Source organism: Arvicola amphibius, chromosome 12 (assembly GCF_903992535.2).
Source record: "Arvicola amphibius chromosome 12, mArvAmp1.2, whole genome shotgun sequence".
NCBI classification, from domain to species: Eukaryota; Metazoa; Chordata; class Mammalia; order Rodentia; family Cricetidae; genus Arvicola; species Arvicola amphibius.
Window position 1 is genome coordinate 33,861,465 of NC_052058.2, and position 16,112 is coordinate 33,877,576.

General features: G+C 49.8%; 1 protein-coding gene across 1 annotated transcript; it reads left to right on the forward strand.

The window, feature by feature from the left end:
- The first annotated feature begins 602 nt into the window (after positions 1-602).
- On the forward strand, positions 603-15,881 carry LOC119827525 (annexin A8). The gene is made up of 12 exons (XM_038349279.1): positions 603-724; positions 4,724-4,814; positions 5,838-5,932; positions 7,124-7,237; positions 7,841-7,931; positions 8,655-8,734; positions 9,134-9,193; positions 9,675-9,768; positions 10,579-10,674; positions 12,217-12,275; positions 13,486-13,608; positions 15,218-15,881. The coding sequence occupies exons 1-12, from the start codon at positions 704-706 to the stop codon at positions 15,275-15,277; spliced, it is 984 nt and encodes a 327-aa protein (XP_038205207.1). The 5' UTR covers positions 603-703; the 3' UTR covers positions 15,278-15,881.
- Positions 15,882-16,112: the final 231 nt, after the last annotated feature.

Sequence of the window (16,112 nt, forward strand, 5' to 3'; positions counted from 1 at the left end):
TCTCCTTGGCAACTAGCATATCCTAGGCCCCCAGTGGGAGGCAACAGCCTCCTAGTCTATGAGGGCTGGCAGACAGTGACTCTGCTCTCATGGGACTTGTCATTTGAGCAAATTATCTAGGTGCTTGAGATGCTTCCCCCTCTAGCACCTCATATCTGCTTCCTAGGACTGTGACGATGTTTTGAGGGGACAGCACTACAGGGGGGTTGGAGAGCGATTTAGGCACAGTGCACCCCAGTGAATGGGGAGGTGACTGTCTTCTTGTCCTTTGCTGAGCTCATTGCAGTTAATTATATAGAGATGGCAACAATCCGAAGGGCTGCGTGTGGGATTCCATTCTTCTGTGACTGAGGTCTACCCAACCTAGAAGAAGAAGAAGCTTGTTTTGTTTTGTTTACCAAGTTGCCTTTCAAAGGCTACCTCAGAGTTTCCGAGCTGTGTGAGGGCCACAACCCAAACATTTGCAGCAAATGATGTGATCCTCAGGGCAGGCCTGGGCAGTGCCTGGGTGGGGCCTGGGAGCCACAGGAGGGGCCCAGAGCCAAACCAAGCCTGAGGTGGCAGGGAGGGAGTGCTGGGTGGGGCCTGGGCCTGTGTGCACAACCACACCTACTAGCCCGGGAGTAGCTGTGTCCAGTCACTGAGTAGAGCCCAACTGGTGAATCTTCATCTCCCTGGGAAACGTGGCTGTGAGGCGAACAGGATGGCCTGGTGGAAAGCCTGGGTGAGTAGGGATAACCTGGGGAGGTGGGTCCTTGTTCCGTGTTGGGTGATGAACACTCAGTGAGGACAGAAAGAGTTAAGGTTGAACCTGCTAGGCCACGTCCTGGTGAGGAAGCTGGAAAAAAATGCCCATGCTTAGAAAAATTACTACAGGAATGCAAAAAGTAAGACAGTTTAAAATAAAACAAAACAAAATTTTTTTAAAAAAAATCTTGAAATGTAAGAGGAAGCTGAAGGATAAGAGAGTCTAGAGGGAAGCTTCTGAGGACAAAGGCCACTTAAGAGAAGGGCTTCTGTGGATGTGTGCAGGGCGTGCATTTGTGCGTGGAGAGACTCCGGGGGTGGGGGTGGGGGGTGGCGGCTGCACCTTGCAGAGGTAGCAGCATGTGAAGCTCTGGAGAAAAATCGCCCTCTGTGGTTTGAATGTCCTGGGTAGGTTGGATCTAAATCTGGAGAAGCAGCCAGGATGGAGCATCAAGGGCCTTGAATAACAGGCTAAGGTGCTGGAACTCAACTTTTGAACAACAGGGTACACTTTAAGCTAGAGAACGCTCTGGGCGAACACATTGCCGTTGAAGGAAACCATTGGTGCCCACAGCTCAAGGTCCCAAAGGGAATAGACTCATACCAAAGAGTACTCATGTTTATGTGTCAAAGCCAGGAGAAGGGGGAGTTGGCAGTGGGAGCTTATGGGAGCCATGTACGCCTGGAATACTGCATGGACAGGCACAAGGCTGTGTATGGTACACACCTTCCCCATCTCATCTAGGGTACTTTCAGGGGAAAGCAGAGGCCCTGGGACATCAGGCAGCTGGCTCAGGTCCCTTGGACAGGAAGCTTAGACCAGAGAAAGCCCAGGTCTCTGCAACATCCCTCAGGCTCTATGTAGCAGAAAAGTCAAGCTTTTCCAGCTCCAGGGAAATCTCTGTGACTGGGTCACCACCCAGAAAGAGCTTTAGGTGTAGATGCCCTGGACGGATAGGACAGACTAGAAGGCAGGGTGAAAGGTGTGGTCATCCTGACCCTCAGGGGAAGCAGCCGGCAGCCAGGACAGTGGCTGTCTGTGGTTTCACGGTGGCTGCAGGGAACACTCCTGCAGGTGCAGACAGCAGGGAGATCTCAGTGGTGAGCAGTTCCTAAGAGTGGGTGCTGGCCCCAGTGGCCTGATGCTTAGGGCAGGGCTAGGGGCCAACCTCCTGGGGACCTGTTTAGATGATGATGCTGGCACTCTCAGAACCTTCTGCATGGGGACCCTCCTCCAGGCACCTCTCATTCAGAGCCCTTAGAGCCTCACAGCAAGTCTGTAAGGCCGGTACTGACGGCTTCAAACACAAGTGAGAGAACTGAGCCTCAGGTGCACTAGACAGGCGCTGAAGTTGCCACACTAGTAAGTGTTTAGGTCTGTGCAGCCTGAGTCCACACACAGACTCAGTCATCCAGGGCTGTTGACGCTTGGGAGAGCCGACTCGGGACAACAAGGCCTCTGTGTCTGGCCGGGCAGCCAGTGAGAACCAAATGTCCTCTGAGCACGAATCTGGATCAGAGCAGGACTGAAGGGAGGGGAAGAGTGGCTAGAGAAGCCCATCTTCAGAACAGATTCCACCTGGGGCTCCCTTAAGGAGGCAGCCTGTGATAGATCAGGCAAAAATCTGGCAGCTCCTGTGTGCCCATGACAGAAGGTGTTCTAGACACAGCATCCAGTACTGCCTGAATTACCTTTTGTCTGGTAACTTATCTGTCTGAACCCACCAGCCTCAGGGTAGCCCCTCAGGAGCCTGAGACCAACCTACAGGGGCTGGGATAGATGCCTCCACATCCCCACTCCAGCAGGATCCACCTGATCTTTGGCCCCCAGAACACAGCCCTCTTCCAAAAAAAAAAAAAAAAAAAAAAAAAAAAAAAACAAAAACAAAAAACCCTTAGCGAGGGAAGTGAAACCGACTTCTCAATGTGGTGATACCCCAGCCAGCCCTGAAGCTGCTGACAAATACTGGTCCCTGAATGACATGGAGACACCCCTTAATCAATAGGTCCCTGAGAGCAAGGAGCAAAACTAGGAAGTGAGAACTTAGAGGCTCCCCACCCCCACACTCCCAGAAGACTGGCATGCCTATGGGTGAGGCTCTCTCCAGCGAAACACTTCAAGAAAACCAGTGTCTGGGGAAGAGTGAATCATCTGTAGAGTGGGGGAGGCAGACAGAGCTCGGATTCTGAGTCAGGCTGTGGGTGAAAGGCCAGCAGCGCCATTTACTAGCTATGCGACCAAGCCCAGCCTGTAACATGGAGCACTAACACCTAATATGACTCCTTGGGGGGAGGGGTGGGCTGAGCATCATGTCCAGTGCACTTTGCAGAGGTGATGCCCACCTGGTCTTCTAGTAGCAGTACGTGACTTCACAGCAAGGACTATGCATTTGTGGGCAGTGGGGCAGCATCTGAAAGACCACCCAGAGCCTGGCTCACCCCAGGAATTATTCCTAACAGTTCCTGTTATAAAACATGGTCCAGTAGATGGGACATGAAGATCTATTTCTGGGCCTGTGAAAAATCAAGCAAAGGACACAGAAAGATGTCTTGCTTCTTATTCAAAAGAAGGACCCTTCAGGTTATACCATCTGTGGGGACCTGTTCTGCATTTTCAGGATCTAACGTGAGACTTGGGTGGAAGGTTGGATAAATGAACCAATGCAGTGCATGAAGGGACGATAGGTGGAGGATGCTTGAAAAGAAACAAAAAGAAAAAAGAAAGGAAATGGGGAGAGGAAGAAAAGAAGAGAGGAGTGGAAAGAAAGAGGAAGAGGAAGGGCAGGCAGACGGCGTAAGGGTTGTCTAGCTGGGGTAGAGAATTAGTGAACCGCTGGGGGGATGCGTGAGTAGAAACGCAGATGGGTGGGTGGGGACAATGAGCCCGAGAGCAAATGACTAAACTTCTCTCCATTTGAAGGACCTGGGTCTCCCTCATTCAATTCCTTCCATTCTTTCCACCCCTTCCCCTCAAACACACACTTTTAGAAGAGTCATCCATAGTAAGCCTCTGATTAGTTATGCAGAACATACAGAGAAGTGGCCCTAGTACATGCCCTGGATTGGAGGTTTGTAAGACAAGGCTCTGCATACTTTGGTTTTCACGTCTATGCCACAATCTAAGGACATCCTGTATTTCCAAAGGACATCCTGGAGTTCTTTCCGAACATGACGCTCTGCCCCATATGATGCTGTGGCCTTGCAAGCAAGCTGAGCCTGGGAGAGATGCTCAGCTTGGCTCCTGGCCTTCTGAAATACCCACACCTCATCACAGGAAAGGCCAAGACAGGCTTAGACCCTTCTCTGCAAAGCGAGACCTGTGTCCAGCTCCCCATTCCCTAGGCAGCTACTTGGCTTTTAGAAGTCATTCCTTATGAATTCATTTCCTCCCATCCTACCGTATACGGTACTGGAAAGAAGTATGTGTGACCAGTCTGCTACCTTCTCTCAGTCAACAGTGCTTTTTGCTTTGTTTTAGATTTATAGATGTGTGTGTGTGTGTGTGTGTAGATAGATTGATAGATAGATAGATAGATAGATGATAGATAGATGATAGATAGATAGATAGATAGATAGATAGATAGATAGATAGCTGATAATTTATTTTTATTTTGTGTTCATTGGTGCTTTGCTTTGTACATGTCTATATGAGAATATCAGAGACCCTGAAACTGGACTTATAGACAGTTTCAAGGCTGCCATGTGGGTGCTGGGAATTCAATCAGGGTTCTCTGGAAGAACAGCCAATGTTCTTAACCCCTGAGCCACCTCTGCAGCCCCGAGGCGGTTTCTTTTACGAGCTCTGGTCTTAGCCACACCCACCTGTTAGCTAAGGGGCTGGAGAGGTCAATCACTATGCTACAAGGCTCCATTGGTCTCAGTGCCCAGGGGAGATCCTTAGCCTAATGGGGTGCACAACGAGGCCTCCATGCCATTCCTGTACTTCTCATAATGAGCATCCCTGGCTGTCTTGCAGGTTGAACAGGAGGGTGTCACCGTGAAGGGCAGTTCTCACTTCAACCCAGACCCTGATGCAGAGACCCTCTACAAAGCCATGAAGGGGATTGGTGAGTACCAGCAATGGCCTGGTGACTGGGGCCCCATATGCTCACATCCCCAGGAAGGAGATACCAGGGACAGTCAGGTTTCAAAGGTGTACCCATTTTATTCTGAGTGACTACATTTCCTAGGGAATCACACCAGCTGAGGTGGGTGACTGTTCATTCCCAAGGGACAATGACAGGGAGACTGTCACTCTGAGATTTCTCACTTGGAAAATGGCTGCAAGAACTCTAGGCCCACTGTGTCACTGTGGACTCAGAAGATGGATTGACATAGGGCCTGCTTTAGGCATGGGGATGGGAGTTTAGATGCTGCACCAGCGGTAGCAGCCATGTGGATTCTGCAGCTTGTTCCCTGCCCCATGTTGGTTGACCAGATGGCAGCCTGCTTCTGCCCCATGTTGACTGACCAGATGGTCAACTGCTTCTGGTACCACCCTCGCATGACTGAGTGGAAAAGACTGGCTTAAGATAGGACTTGGTCTCACTCCAGATGGGAGTCACCTGTTGGCTGGTTCCGCCTAGTGAGCTGGGACACTATAGAGAACAACCATTCCCAGAGATGCCTATACCGAATTCTCCCACCTACTGCTACCTATAAGATCTTCATTGTTATCCCTGCTCCCCACCTGAGCAAGTGGAGGCTCCAGGAGATGAGCCTACTTGTCCATGATCTACAGGACAGGCTCTCAGACACAGTGGTCTGGACCTTCCTCTAATGTGACCACCACAAGGAAAGAGATTGAGAATATCTCACTTAGCCACACTTCAAAGGTCCAAGCCCTTAGTCCTTGGGTTCTATACTATAAAGTCAAGCCTGAGCCACACCCCAACACTGTGTAACTTGGAGGTGTGGAACCAAGAAATGAGATAGCTGGCTGTCTTGTTTACACCATGGAAATTGAGCATTTGTGGCATTCAGGTAGTATGGTCCAATTGCCCAGCCAGCAAGCATGTCCCCTCTCCCTCTCCAGTCATCTCTGATGTCCCCAGAGGTAGAGGGGATTCTCATACTGTACACCCCTGCAGGAACCAATGAGCAGGCCATCATAGATGTGCTCACCAAGAGAAGCAATGTGCAGAGGCAGCAGATTGCCAAGTCCTTCAAGGCTCAGTTTGGCAAGGTAAGCAGGGTGCATACTGAAGACCGGGCAGCTCCTCCAGAGATGGGCACATACGCATAGGGAGCAATGCAGTAAAATGATCCTTCCATCCATCTGTAGTCATTTCCCTGGCCATTCTGTTGTGTCTGGTAGACTCATTTATAACTTCAGTCACGGTCTGGCATTGGCCTTGCATGGTGGGACCTCATTTCTTCCCCGTTCTCTCTCGCTGCAATCCTCAGTTGTCCCTCAGGATCCAGCCTCAGCTCTCTTCAGCTTTGTCCCCACCACCTGAACCTCTTCCGTGCTCCCTGGCAGTGCATGCCTGGCCCTCCTCCATCCACAGCACAGACACATGCTTCTCATGATCACTTGGTGTCCCTCATCTCTCCTGCCACCGGGGGATCTAGCAGCTCTTAGCACAGAGCCAGGATTTGAAGGTTCACACTGAATGCCACAAGTCAGTGCCTAGACATGGGTGCCTGGAGAACCTCCCTCTGCTCACAGATTTAACACAAAAACACCCGTGATGAGGTGCAAGCCTCCCCAGGGGAAACTACATATTTGCAACTTCTTCTCCTTATTGTTTCAAGCTTGTCCTCTGTGTTCAACCTCAGAGAGGCAGAGTAACTTCCAAAGTTACTTCCAGACCCTGTAAGCGATAATGTCAAGGACCAGGGGCGTGGCACCTGGTGGCTTCTTGTGGACACATGTGTCCTTAGAAAGAGACAGGCATGAGATGGAATCTTGGAATCTTCTCCTCTCCCTTCCTCCCTCTTTCTCTCATTGTTTTTCTCCTTCCCTCGTTGAATCATTTAATGATGTTAAGCATGGTGCTGCCACACCCAGGTCTTGCCTTTTGAAAGCGATGGCAATTCTATTTTCTGGAGTTTAGAATGTGCCCAGAATTGGACTGTTCCCAGAGCTGTCACACATGCCCGTCACCCCATAAGCAATGGTATGAAGCACAAATTCCGTTGTCTGTATTTAACAGGCACTAAGCAATGGTTTGAAGAACAAGTTCTGTTGTCCCTGTTCAACAGGCACAGACGCTGTTGCTTAGAGAGGCTCAGGACCTGGCCCAAGAGATCACAACAGCATGACAACTCTGTCATGTGGAGAGGAAGAGTCTCCAGACCAGGTCCCACCTGCCGCCTGACTCCAGTGGGCTTGGAGGACATGTCATCTCACCTTTCCTTTTGCCTGCCCTAGGACCTCACTGAGACCTTAAAGTCGGAGCTGAGTGGCAAATTTGAGAGACTCATCGTGGCCCTCATGTACCCGCCATACAGATACGAGGCCAAGGAGCTGCATGATGCCATGAAGGTACTCCACTTTGCCATACGTTAGAATGGCCACCTGGTCCCCAACTTACCTCATGAGCTTGCAACCTGCTCAAACAGCCACCAAACAGTGCGGCTGGCCAGTCACAGTGAAGACCCAATCAGTACTTCTTAGAATAGGGACCAGAAGGAAGGCAGGGGACTCAGAAACCCATCTCTATGGTCCAAGCTCTGTCCCTTGGCCATCTTTCTCTCCTCACTATTCCTATTACTCTCATAGATGAGGTGGCATTGGAGATCCAGAAACCACAATCCTTCGCACTGGAAGGATACCTATGCCAGGCATTCTAGCTGTGTTCTCTAATCCCACCTTCTGGGTAGGGTTGGCTCATTATCCTCATTGACAGATGAGTATACATTGGGAAGGTGGAGCCACCTGTGTGAGACCACTTAGCTAAAGAAGGAGAGCCAAGATAGTCTGCCCCAATAGCTGTCACAAGAAAAAACGGTGGGGATTCAATACCACCTCTCTAACAGAGGTCCCGGTAGAGGAGGGCAGAGAGGTGGCCATGGCTTCTGAGAAGACAGTGCAGGCAGAGCAGGAGACCGGAAGCAGAACACTCCACATAGAGGCTTCTCTCCCCAGGGCTTAGGAACCAAAGAAGGGGTCATCATTGAGATTCTGGCTTCTCGGACCAAGAACCACCTGAAAGAGATAATGAAGGCCTATGAAGAAGGTAAGGGGGTGGCAAAGATGGCGGGGTGGAAACCTGGGAATGGCTGGAGTGTTAGCAGCCTGAGAGGGAATGAGAGTCGAGAAGCTCACAAGGGAACTATGCCAAATTGGAAAGGACCCTTTGGAGGTCTTTTCATGCCGGTCCCAGTACCTATATATGCCAAATCCTGTGCCCAACTGTGGTTGAGCATGGGAAGAGAGATGTATGCTGACTAAGCTCATGTCCCTTAATGCTGTAGATAGTATTGGGGAACAGAGGCAACAGTGGAAGGGAAAATGCTTACTGGATGCCCATGGGCTAAGCCAGAACACTGAAGAGGATTATCTGCTAGGGCCTCATTGTGCTAGGGGAGCCCCACTGGCCAACTCTCCCATATAGTACATAGTTTGCCAAACAAGCAAAGGCCAGCCAGCCCTCCATGTTGTACAACTGGCCAGGGCAGTCTGAAGGTTCTGGCTTCGCTGAACTTGGAACAGAATGGCCTCCATCTGCAGGTCTCTGGCCTGGTCTGTGTCTCCCTTTAGCTTGGTTGTTCATTTCTGTCACTTTGGGGTCTGGATGATTATCTAGATCGGTCTCTACCTCTAGTACATCTAACTGTTAGGCATACACCTTCTGTCCTCCCATGGGAAGATGAGGCGGGAAGCAGGTATGGAGGAGGAGGTATGCTGGCAGGCCCTGTGTCACTCACTGCCCATGCCTTCTGGTTCTCTTCTCCTGCAGACTACGGGACTAACCTGGAAGAAGACATCAAAGCAGACACAAGTGGCTATCTGGAGCGGATCCTAGTGTGCCTCCTTCAGGTATCACAACCAGGCTCCAGGAATCTGTGGCTTGGGCCCTAGCAGCAACTCTTGAGCAATGCCTTTGAGTGGCATCTGGGATATGGGGAACCTGAGTGGTCTGAGGACATTGCCTATGCCTCAGCATGATAAAAGGGTCCTAACTGCAGAGCCCTCTTCCCTCAACCTTTGTATGGCTCCGTGCCAAACTCTGCCTAGCTTAGCTCCCTGAATCCACCATTGCAATCTGCTCATATCAGACAAACGCCAAAAATGAGAGTTAGTGAGGACAGCTGGCTTGCAGGTCTCATGGTCTCTAGAAGCAGCAGCCCTTACCTACCTGCCCCTGAGCCCCACAGTCCCTCAGCCATGGGTTCTAATTGCTGACCTGCCTTACCGAGCCATTTCCTCTGATTCTAGGGCAGCAGAGATGACGTAAGCGGCTTCGTGGATCCAGGCCTGGCCCTCCAAGATGCACAGGTGATACTGTGCCCTGATCTTACCAGCTGAACTCTGAGTTTCGTAATCCCCTTCGCCAAGGGGAGCCTTCTTTAGTACAGACCCCACCCTACAGCCTCCACCTTGTGGTGACAAAGGAGGAAAGAGAGGTCTCTGGAAAGCTCAGAAGAAGAAAAAGCAGAGAACCTGGGGAAGGAGAGTACTAAGGCTCTCCTGGCGGAGATGGCCTCTCTCAGAGCCCAGAGCTCATTCATACACAGATCTCTGTTTATCTGTCTCTTAGTAGAGAGCTTGTTGCTCAGTGTTCCCAGAGCAACAGGGAAGGAGCATTTCCTAAAGTAGCTTCTGGCCCCAGATAGAGAAGAGCCTTGAGCCAATGTTGTTGGTGGAACAGGAGCCCAGGACAGTGAGCCACCATATTGGATTGTCCAAGTGAAATGGAGGCTGACTCCAGATCTGGGGCTCTGGAATCCTCTCTCATCTCCTTGTTTCCCAACCCTAGGATCTGTATGCAGCGGGTGAGAAGATCCACGGGACTGATGAGATGAAATTCATCACCATCCTGTGTACACGCAGTGCCACTCACCTGATGCGAGGTAGGGGGCAGAGGGGGGAAACGCGGGGTGCATGTTCAGGGGTAGGGGCACGTGGATTAGAAAAATTAGGTTGGAGGAACAAAGATGTGAAAGACACACAGAGACAGACATGGGATAGCACCAGGAGGGCAACTCAGTAAATACTGAAACTGAATCCTGAATCTTCCCACGTTTGTTTTCCATATGTTTTATTTTATATGCCCCAATCCTAAAGAGGGGAAGAAGACCAAAAACCACTTTAACGTGACACAAAGGACAACCAGAACAATTGCTTGCTTCAGTACTTGAGACTATTTCCTGAGTTAAGCATTAGATTTTTTTGGGCAGGCTATGCAGTGACTATACCCTAGAGCAAGTGTCCTGTAGGCAGCCACTCCCTGGGTCAAACCTCCTGTTTTAAAATGAAGGGGCAGGAATGGGCTTGAATTCTCTGAACTTTGGTCAAGGTAGAGCGGATTCACCTCTACGGGCCAAAACACCAAATAACCACACCCTAGGTCAGGATATCTCATTTGTAGCCACACCTGTTGTCAACAACTTTGAAAGAGCAAAAATAAACTCAAACTCTCTGCCCTTTAGTCAAGGTGGAACAGGACTCACGTCTGTGGGCTCTGGCAGTGCGTGGTGCCCTAGCCACACATCCTCTCCCTTTGTGGGAAGATTTAATGTATAGTCATACGTGGCTTAGACTTGGGAAGAGAGCCATGGAGATCTGAACTCTTTCCCCTGTGCCAAGAGGGAGGCAAAGATGGCACAAGGATGTGCAGCGTGTAATCTATGTGTTTCTTGAGTAAATTCTTCTCTCCACAGTGTTCGAGGAATATGAAAAAATTGCCAATAAGAGCATTGAGGATAGCATCAAGAGCGAGACCCATGGTTCACTGGAGGAGGCCATGCTCACTGTGGGTAAGAAGGGGCATGGCTCTTGGCACATATGCATCCACAGCCCATGAAGGTGAAAGCAAAAGATGGGACCTCTATAGTCAAAGGTTACACCTCACGCCCAATGCTTTTAACATATACCCTTTAGGTCAGGTCCCTGGGTTCACAGCACTCGGGAGTCTCAGTGTGACCTGGTGAGAACTATTATCTGTGCTATCTATACAGTGCCCCGTGTTGCATGAGTGTGTGTTGTGTGTGTGTGTTGTGGTGTGTGTGTGTGTGTGTATACACATGAGTGCTACCACAGTAACTCCAGGACCAGGGCCCAGGCCTGCCCACAGATACTACTTAGTGAGCATCCTACTTCTGTTCCTGTACCCTGCTCCTTTAAAGCCACTTTTCTGGGTCTAATTGAAGTTCCAAGTCACTACCTTAGTCACTAACTGGAGAAATGAGGGTGTGTGTGATTTGAGGCCCAGCCAAGAGAAACCCGGAAAACTTTGCCTGCCAGAGGACTGAGTCGGCTTACCGTAACCTGCCATAGCACATCTTGGGCCTAAAGCTGAAGTCATATGGAAAGAGTCACAGTAGAGCATAGCCCTGAGCCAGGCAGAGAACCACCCCCGTACCACCTCACATAATGGACCCGAGATGGGGATTCCCAGGCTAGGCTCTTTCCAGGACAGTGTTGATGACTGTCGTAAAGTGTATTTGCTTTATTCTATGTTGACAAGAGCTAGTCACACCCTCTGACATCACCTAGAATTCTACCCATGGACCCTACATAATAATGCCTCCTCAACAGCAATGGTGTGCAGGACCACACTGTGACGGGCAGTTCCTGCTTGTTTTTTTCTTAAAGCCTTAGTTAGTCAACCTCAGGTCACAAATGTGTCAGAAGGTTGAGTAACAAAGTCATACAGAATCAAGACAGAGTTTACGCACATTCCTCTCCCCCACACAACCTACACTCTCCCAGCCTTGGGTTAAAACACCATCTCCCAATAGAAGATGCCACGGTCCATGAAAGATATTTCTATGGAAAAGAAAAATTGAGGTCCATGTTCCAAGCCAAGGACTCATGGTGCCTTAGTCCTTAAAGCCAAGCTTCTTTTGTTACTTGAAAATTTAAACTGTGGAGTTCCCACTCACAAGGGACTCTGAGTCATGTAGCCACCATTCTGTGGCAACCTGTGTGGAGCCACGTCGTCAAGTTCTTAATGGAGAGGCTTTCTGAACGTGACAGCTTAGAGATGTCCTCCTGAAGACCCGAGCTGGTGACTCCAGACGAGCCCCACAGGTGCCCACTGCACTCACATATCCCCTTTGACCTGGCTGCTCTGGGCTCTTGGAGCTCTGCCCACTGCCCGAGGCTCTGCTCCTTGCTTCATTTTCTCTGCCCGACACAAAGTCTCCATCTTGAAGCTAGGTGACACACAAAGAAACACGTCAGCCTTTACACAACAGTAACCCTTAACACCCACAGGAACACACAAACAAATGCAAGTGTGTGCAACGCGGCCTGCAACCTCCTCTTGTTGCTAATACAGTTTTCCTGTTTGCCAGTGAAATGCACTCGGAACATCCACAGCTACTTTGCTGAGAGACTCCACTACACCATGAAGGTAACTGTCCTGGCTGCCGCCTCCTTCACAATGAGTCACCCAGACAAGATGCCAGATGCACAGCCAGGGGGCTCAGAGCCACTGCTGTCTGAACTCTGGGGTCCCTTTGTTCTAATCTCTCATATGTCAGAAAGGTTTGCATTCTCAGGGGGCAAACTAGGGAAGGGAAGCCACAGCTCCAGAAGGGACATTTGAGCAGGTGCATTGACAGATGTTTGTTGAAGGCTCACTGAACGTTGACACACAATTGCCACCTGAAATGTTGTGAAGCTAAGGCTGGATCACATGACTGCTGACTGGAAGAGTCGTGTGTCAGTCTTGAACCCATTGGGTTGGGCTTTTCATTGCACTATCCCTCCTTTTTGAGAACACATTTGTTGCTGCAGGCCGTTACACCCTTGACACAAACAGACTATAGGGACATTCCCATATCTGGTGTGTCAGTTTTCATCCCCGTGACCAGGCGCTAGCTTCAGCATTCCCATTGTTTATAAGGCTGCCCTGGCTACAGAAGTGAACATGTTGCTCTTTACAAGTAGAGTTGCTGGGATCCGGAACTAAACAGGAAGAGAGACATTTAAAGCAGTCATCAGTGACTAGCATCAGTGCCCAACCTCTCTAGTACATGACTCTGACACCACCTAAAGTGAGAGCCAAACCAGCACCCCAAGCCCTCCAGACACACTGTCCCATGAAGGAGAAAGTCTGCTATTTCCTTGCTCATGAAGCTCCATCTGACCCGAGACTAGTCAGGGGTGAGAGAGAGCCGGAAGGTCCTGCTTGTGAAATGGCCAGTTGAGTGACATTGGCAGTGATGCTGCTCAAACAGAAAACCTTCCTGGAGCCGTGAGGGTTTGTGGTATAGAACCCGATGTGGCAAAGCAAATGCACATGGCAACCCGAGGTATTGGGCTTCTACTAAGGAAAGGCGCAGCCCCTGAGTGAGGAAACTGAGAAAGAGGGGTCCATGTCATGGGCTGTAAAGGAGCCCAGAGCACTTGCCCATCATGCACAAGTCCTCAGGTTCTGTCCCTAACACCACCAAGGAAAAGAATTTGGGGAAAAAAACTGTATTAGCAAAGCCCCCCTCTTGGTGTTCTCCCCCCATGCAGTTCTAGCCCTTCACAAACCCCCACACAGGTCTGTCCATCATTACGGAGGTAGATAGGAAAGGTGAGACGTGATGGCTGATTGGCACTGTCTTCTCCAGGGAGCAGGGACACGTGATGGGACGCTGATAAGGAACATCGTCTCCAGGAGTGAGATTGATCTAAACCTTATCAAGGGTCAGTTCCAGAAGATGTATGGCAAGACTCTGAGCAGCATGATCATGGTAAGACACAGGCTCCTCCCTTCACCACCAGTCTGACACAAACATTCCTGGGACACACATGTCATAGGTGGCCATCCCTTCTAGCAGGCATCTCACGCTTGTACTGCTTACCATGTGGCCCATGTAGGGACCAGGAAGGAGGAAGTGTAACTATGGGGAGTGTGTGGAGCTCAGAGGGCTGCTCTTATCCCAGAGAGTGGCTGTGTGTCTGAGCTGCAGGATATGCCGAAGCCTTGAAAAGGAACCATTTCTGAAGGCGCAATGAGACTAAGAAGTTTCTTAGAAATGGGGATTCCCTCTCAATCCATATCTAAGAAGTTCTAGCAGGGAACTCAGGCTCCAGTAATTACCCACCTACATTCCAATTAGTGAAGGTTCCAGGGTGTTAAGTGCAGAGGGCTGTTACCTTGTTATGACTGAGGCCAACAGCCTGTCTGGAAACTGGTGTAAATTGAGACCAGAAGTCAAATCATGGCAAGCATATCCCCGAGTCTTCCTTAGCTACTCAGTCAAGTGCTAGTTCTCTTAGCAGGACAGATTGCTGACTACATTTGAGAAGCAACTCGTAGTTTATAATAAAAACTGACATTTGTTGGTTCAGACAACCAAGGACCGAAATCATTCAGGAAAAGACGCGTCTGTACTAAACACATACATACTTTGTTTTTCTTGTCATTATTTCCTGAACAATATGGTAATGACTATTTACATAGTATTCCCATTGCATTTGATATTATAAACAATCTAGAGATTGTTTAAAGTATAGAAAGATGTACTTAATTTATACCCAAGGCCAGTGGCATTCCCTACTAGGGATTTGGGCGTATACACTTTTGGTATCTGTGGAGTTCTGAAACTATTCTTCCATGGATACTGAGGGCAACTGAGGTTTCAGACAGGATGGCATCAGGGAGGCAGGCAGTCGTCAGACAGGAGAGTTGCAATTGTTATTTGCTGTGGTTTAGACTTCACAACCAACGTGTCAGGTGACAGGAGACTAAGAACAGGCCAGCCTGTGCTGATGCTAGGTCACCTACAAGGTGCACCTCATCCCAAATGGTGTTTTATAGATGAGAGGACAGGTACCACAGATGTGAAAGGAGAGTCTGTGTATGCTAACAGAACCATGGTCCAGGCCTATAGAAGCTAAACCCAAGCTTTCTCTGCCCCATGCTCTGCGTCCAGGTGTGACTCTGGACTCCCTGCTTTCAGCCATGACGGGTGTTGAATGCATAAGGATCATGTTGAATAAGTGAATAACTCTGTGCCTCTGGAACCCAAGAGAAACACGAGGAAGAATCCCAGGGCAGTTGACTGTATGAGGAAACTGCCCACAGGCCTTCCTTGTCCGAGAGCTTTGGAGCAGCTCTGCCTCTGTGACTCACTTTCCACAAGCACCCCCATTTAGCCAGACAGAGGATTAAAAGGAGAATCAGTGGAACAGTGTGAAATGAAGAAGAAAGAGGGATGGTGTCACATAGAACTGTGGCATAGAAACCCTTGAAGGGACAGGCTGCGCCCAAAGAGCCCAACTCTTAGTCATGGCAACAGAAGACCAAGGCCAACATCACAAACACTCCTTCTAACCCACATGTGCCTCTTCCTCCAGGATGACACCAGTGGTGACTACAAGAATGCCCTGCTGAACCTTGTGGGCAGTGACCCCTGAAGACATCAAAAGAGCAAGGGCAAGAAGAGTGAGCCGTAGGCCCAGCTGCTTCAGCCCTGACCCTGGGTGGCGTGAAGGGAACACCTCACCCAGCCTTTAGTCTCTGTCCCCCAGTTTCCAGTGTTTTTCACCCAATGTTCCTGACCCACAAGGTGAGCCCAGCCTGGGTTCGTCCTTCCACCTCTCCTCTGGGTCGTCTCTAGGTATTGCAAAGCCCACCCTAGCCTTACATCTGACCAAACAGAAACGTCAGCAGGAAGGAACCAGCAGGAGCCTGTGGGTCATTCCTTCCTCCTACAAAAGCTCCTGGGTGCAGGTTACATAGATGCCTGGGCTCTGATCCATCTGCTGAATCAGGGTCTTTGAGAAGCCAACAAACATGGATTTCCAGCAGGTGTCTCAGCAGCTGAGCTTCTTCATCAAGCAGCCAGTGGGAGTGCCGGAGAGTAACTTAGCCAGGGAAACTGAGAAAGACCCATGTCTCTGGCATTTGGGATGTCTGTAACACTTACGTACCAGAATTGTTAGGTTGTAGGTGGATGCAAATTCTTACACCATCCTAATAACAATAATTAGAATAGATAATAAACCAGTCCTGACCCAAGTCCACTGTGGCCTGAGAGACTTAGGCTTGTCCAGGTGTTGACCAAATCAGCCACTTGTTCCCTCCATGGCAAAGCTTACAGAGTAGGAAGACACCCAACCCTGAGCATGAACCCTATCCTCCTCCTGCGGTTCATAAGTCTGAAGAAGCTGAGAGAACTCTTCCTAATATTCATTAAGCTTTCAGAATCATAAATATTTGTACTTTCAAAAAGTCCATGGCTTTGTAGTG

Excerpts from the sequence above, each read along its gene's own strand:
- LOC119827525 (XM_038349279.1), top strand. The coding sequence starts at position 704 with ATGGCCTGGTGGAAAGCCTGG. Across the intron at positions 9,194-9,674 it reads TGGCCCTCCAAGATGCACAG|GATCTGTATGCAGCGGGTGA; the intron begins GTGATACTGTGC and ends TCCCAACCCTAG. Across the intron at positions 13,609-15,217 it reads CTCTGAGCAGCATGATCATG|GATGACACCAGTGGTGACTA; the intron begins GTAAGACACAGG and ends CTCTTCCTCCAG.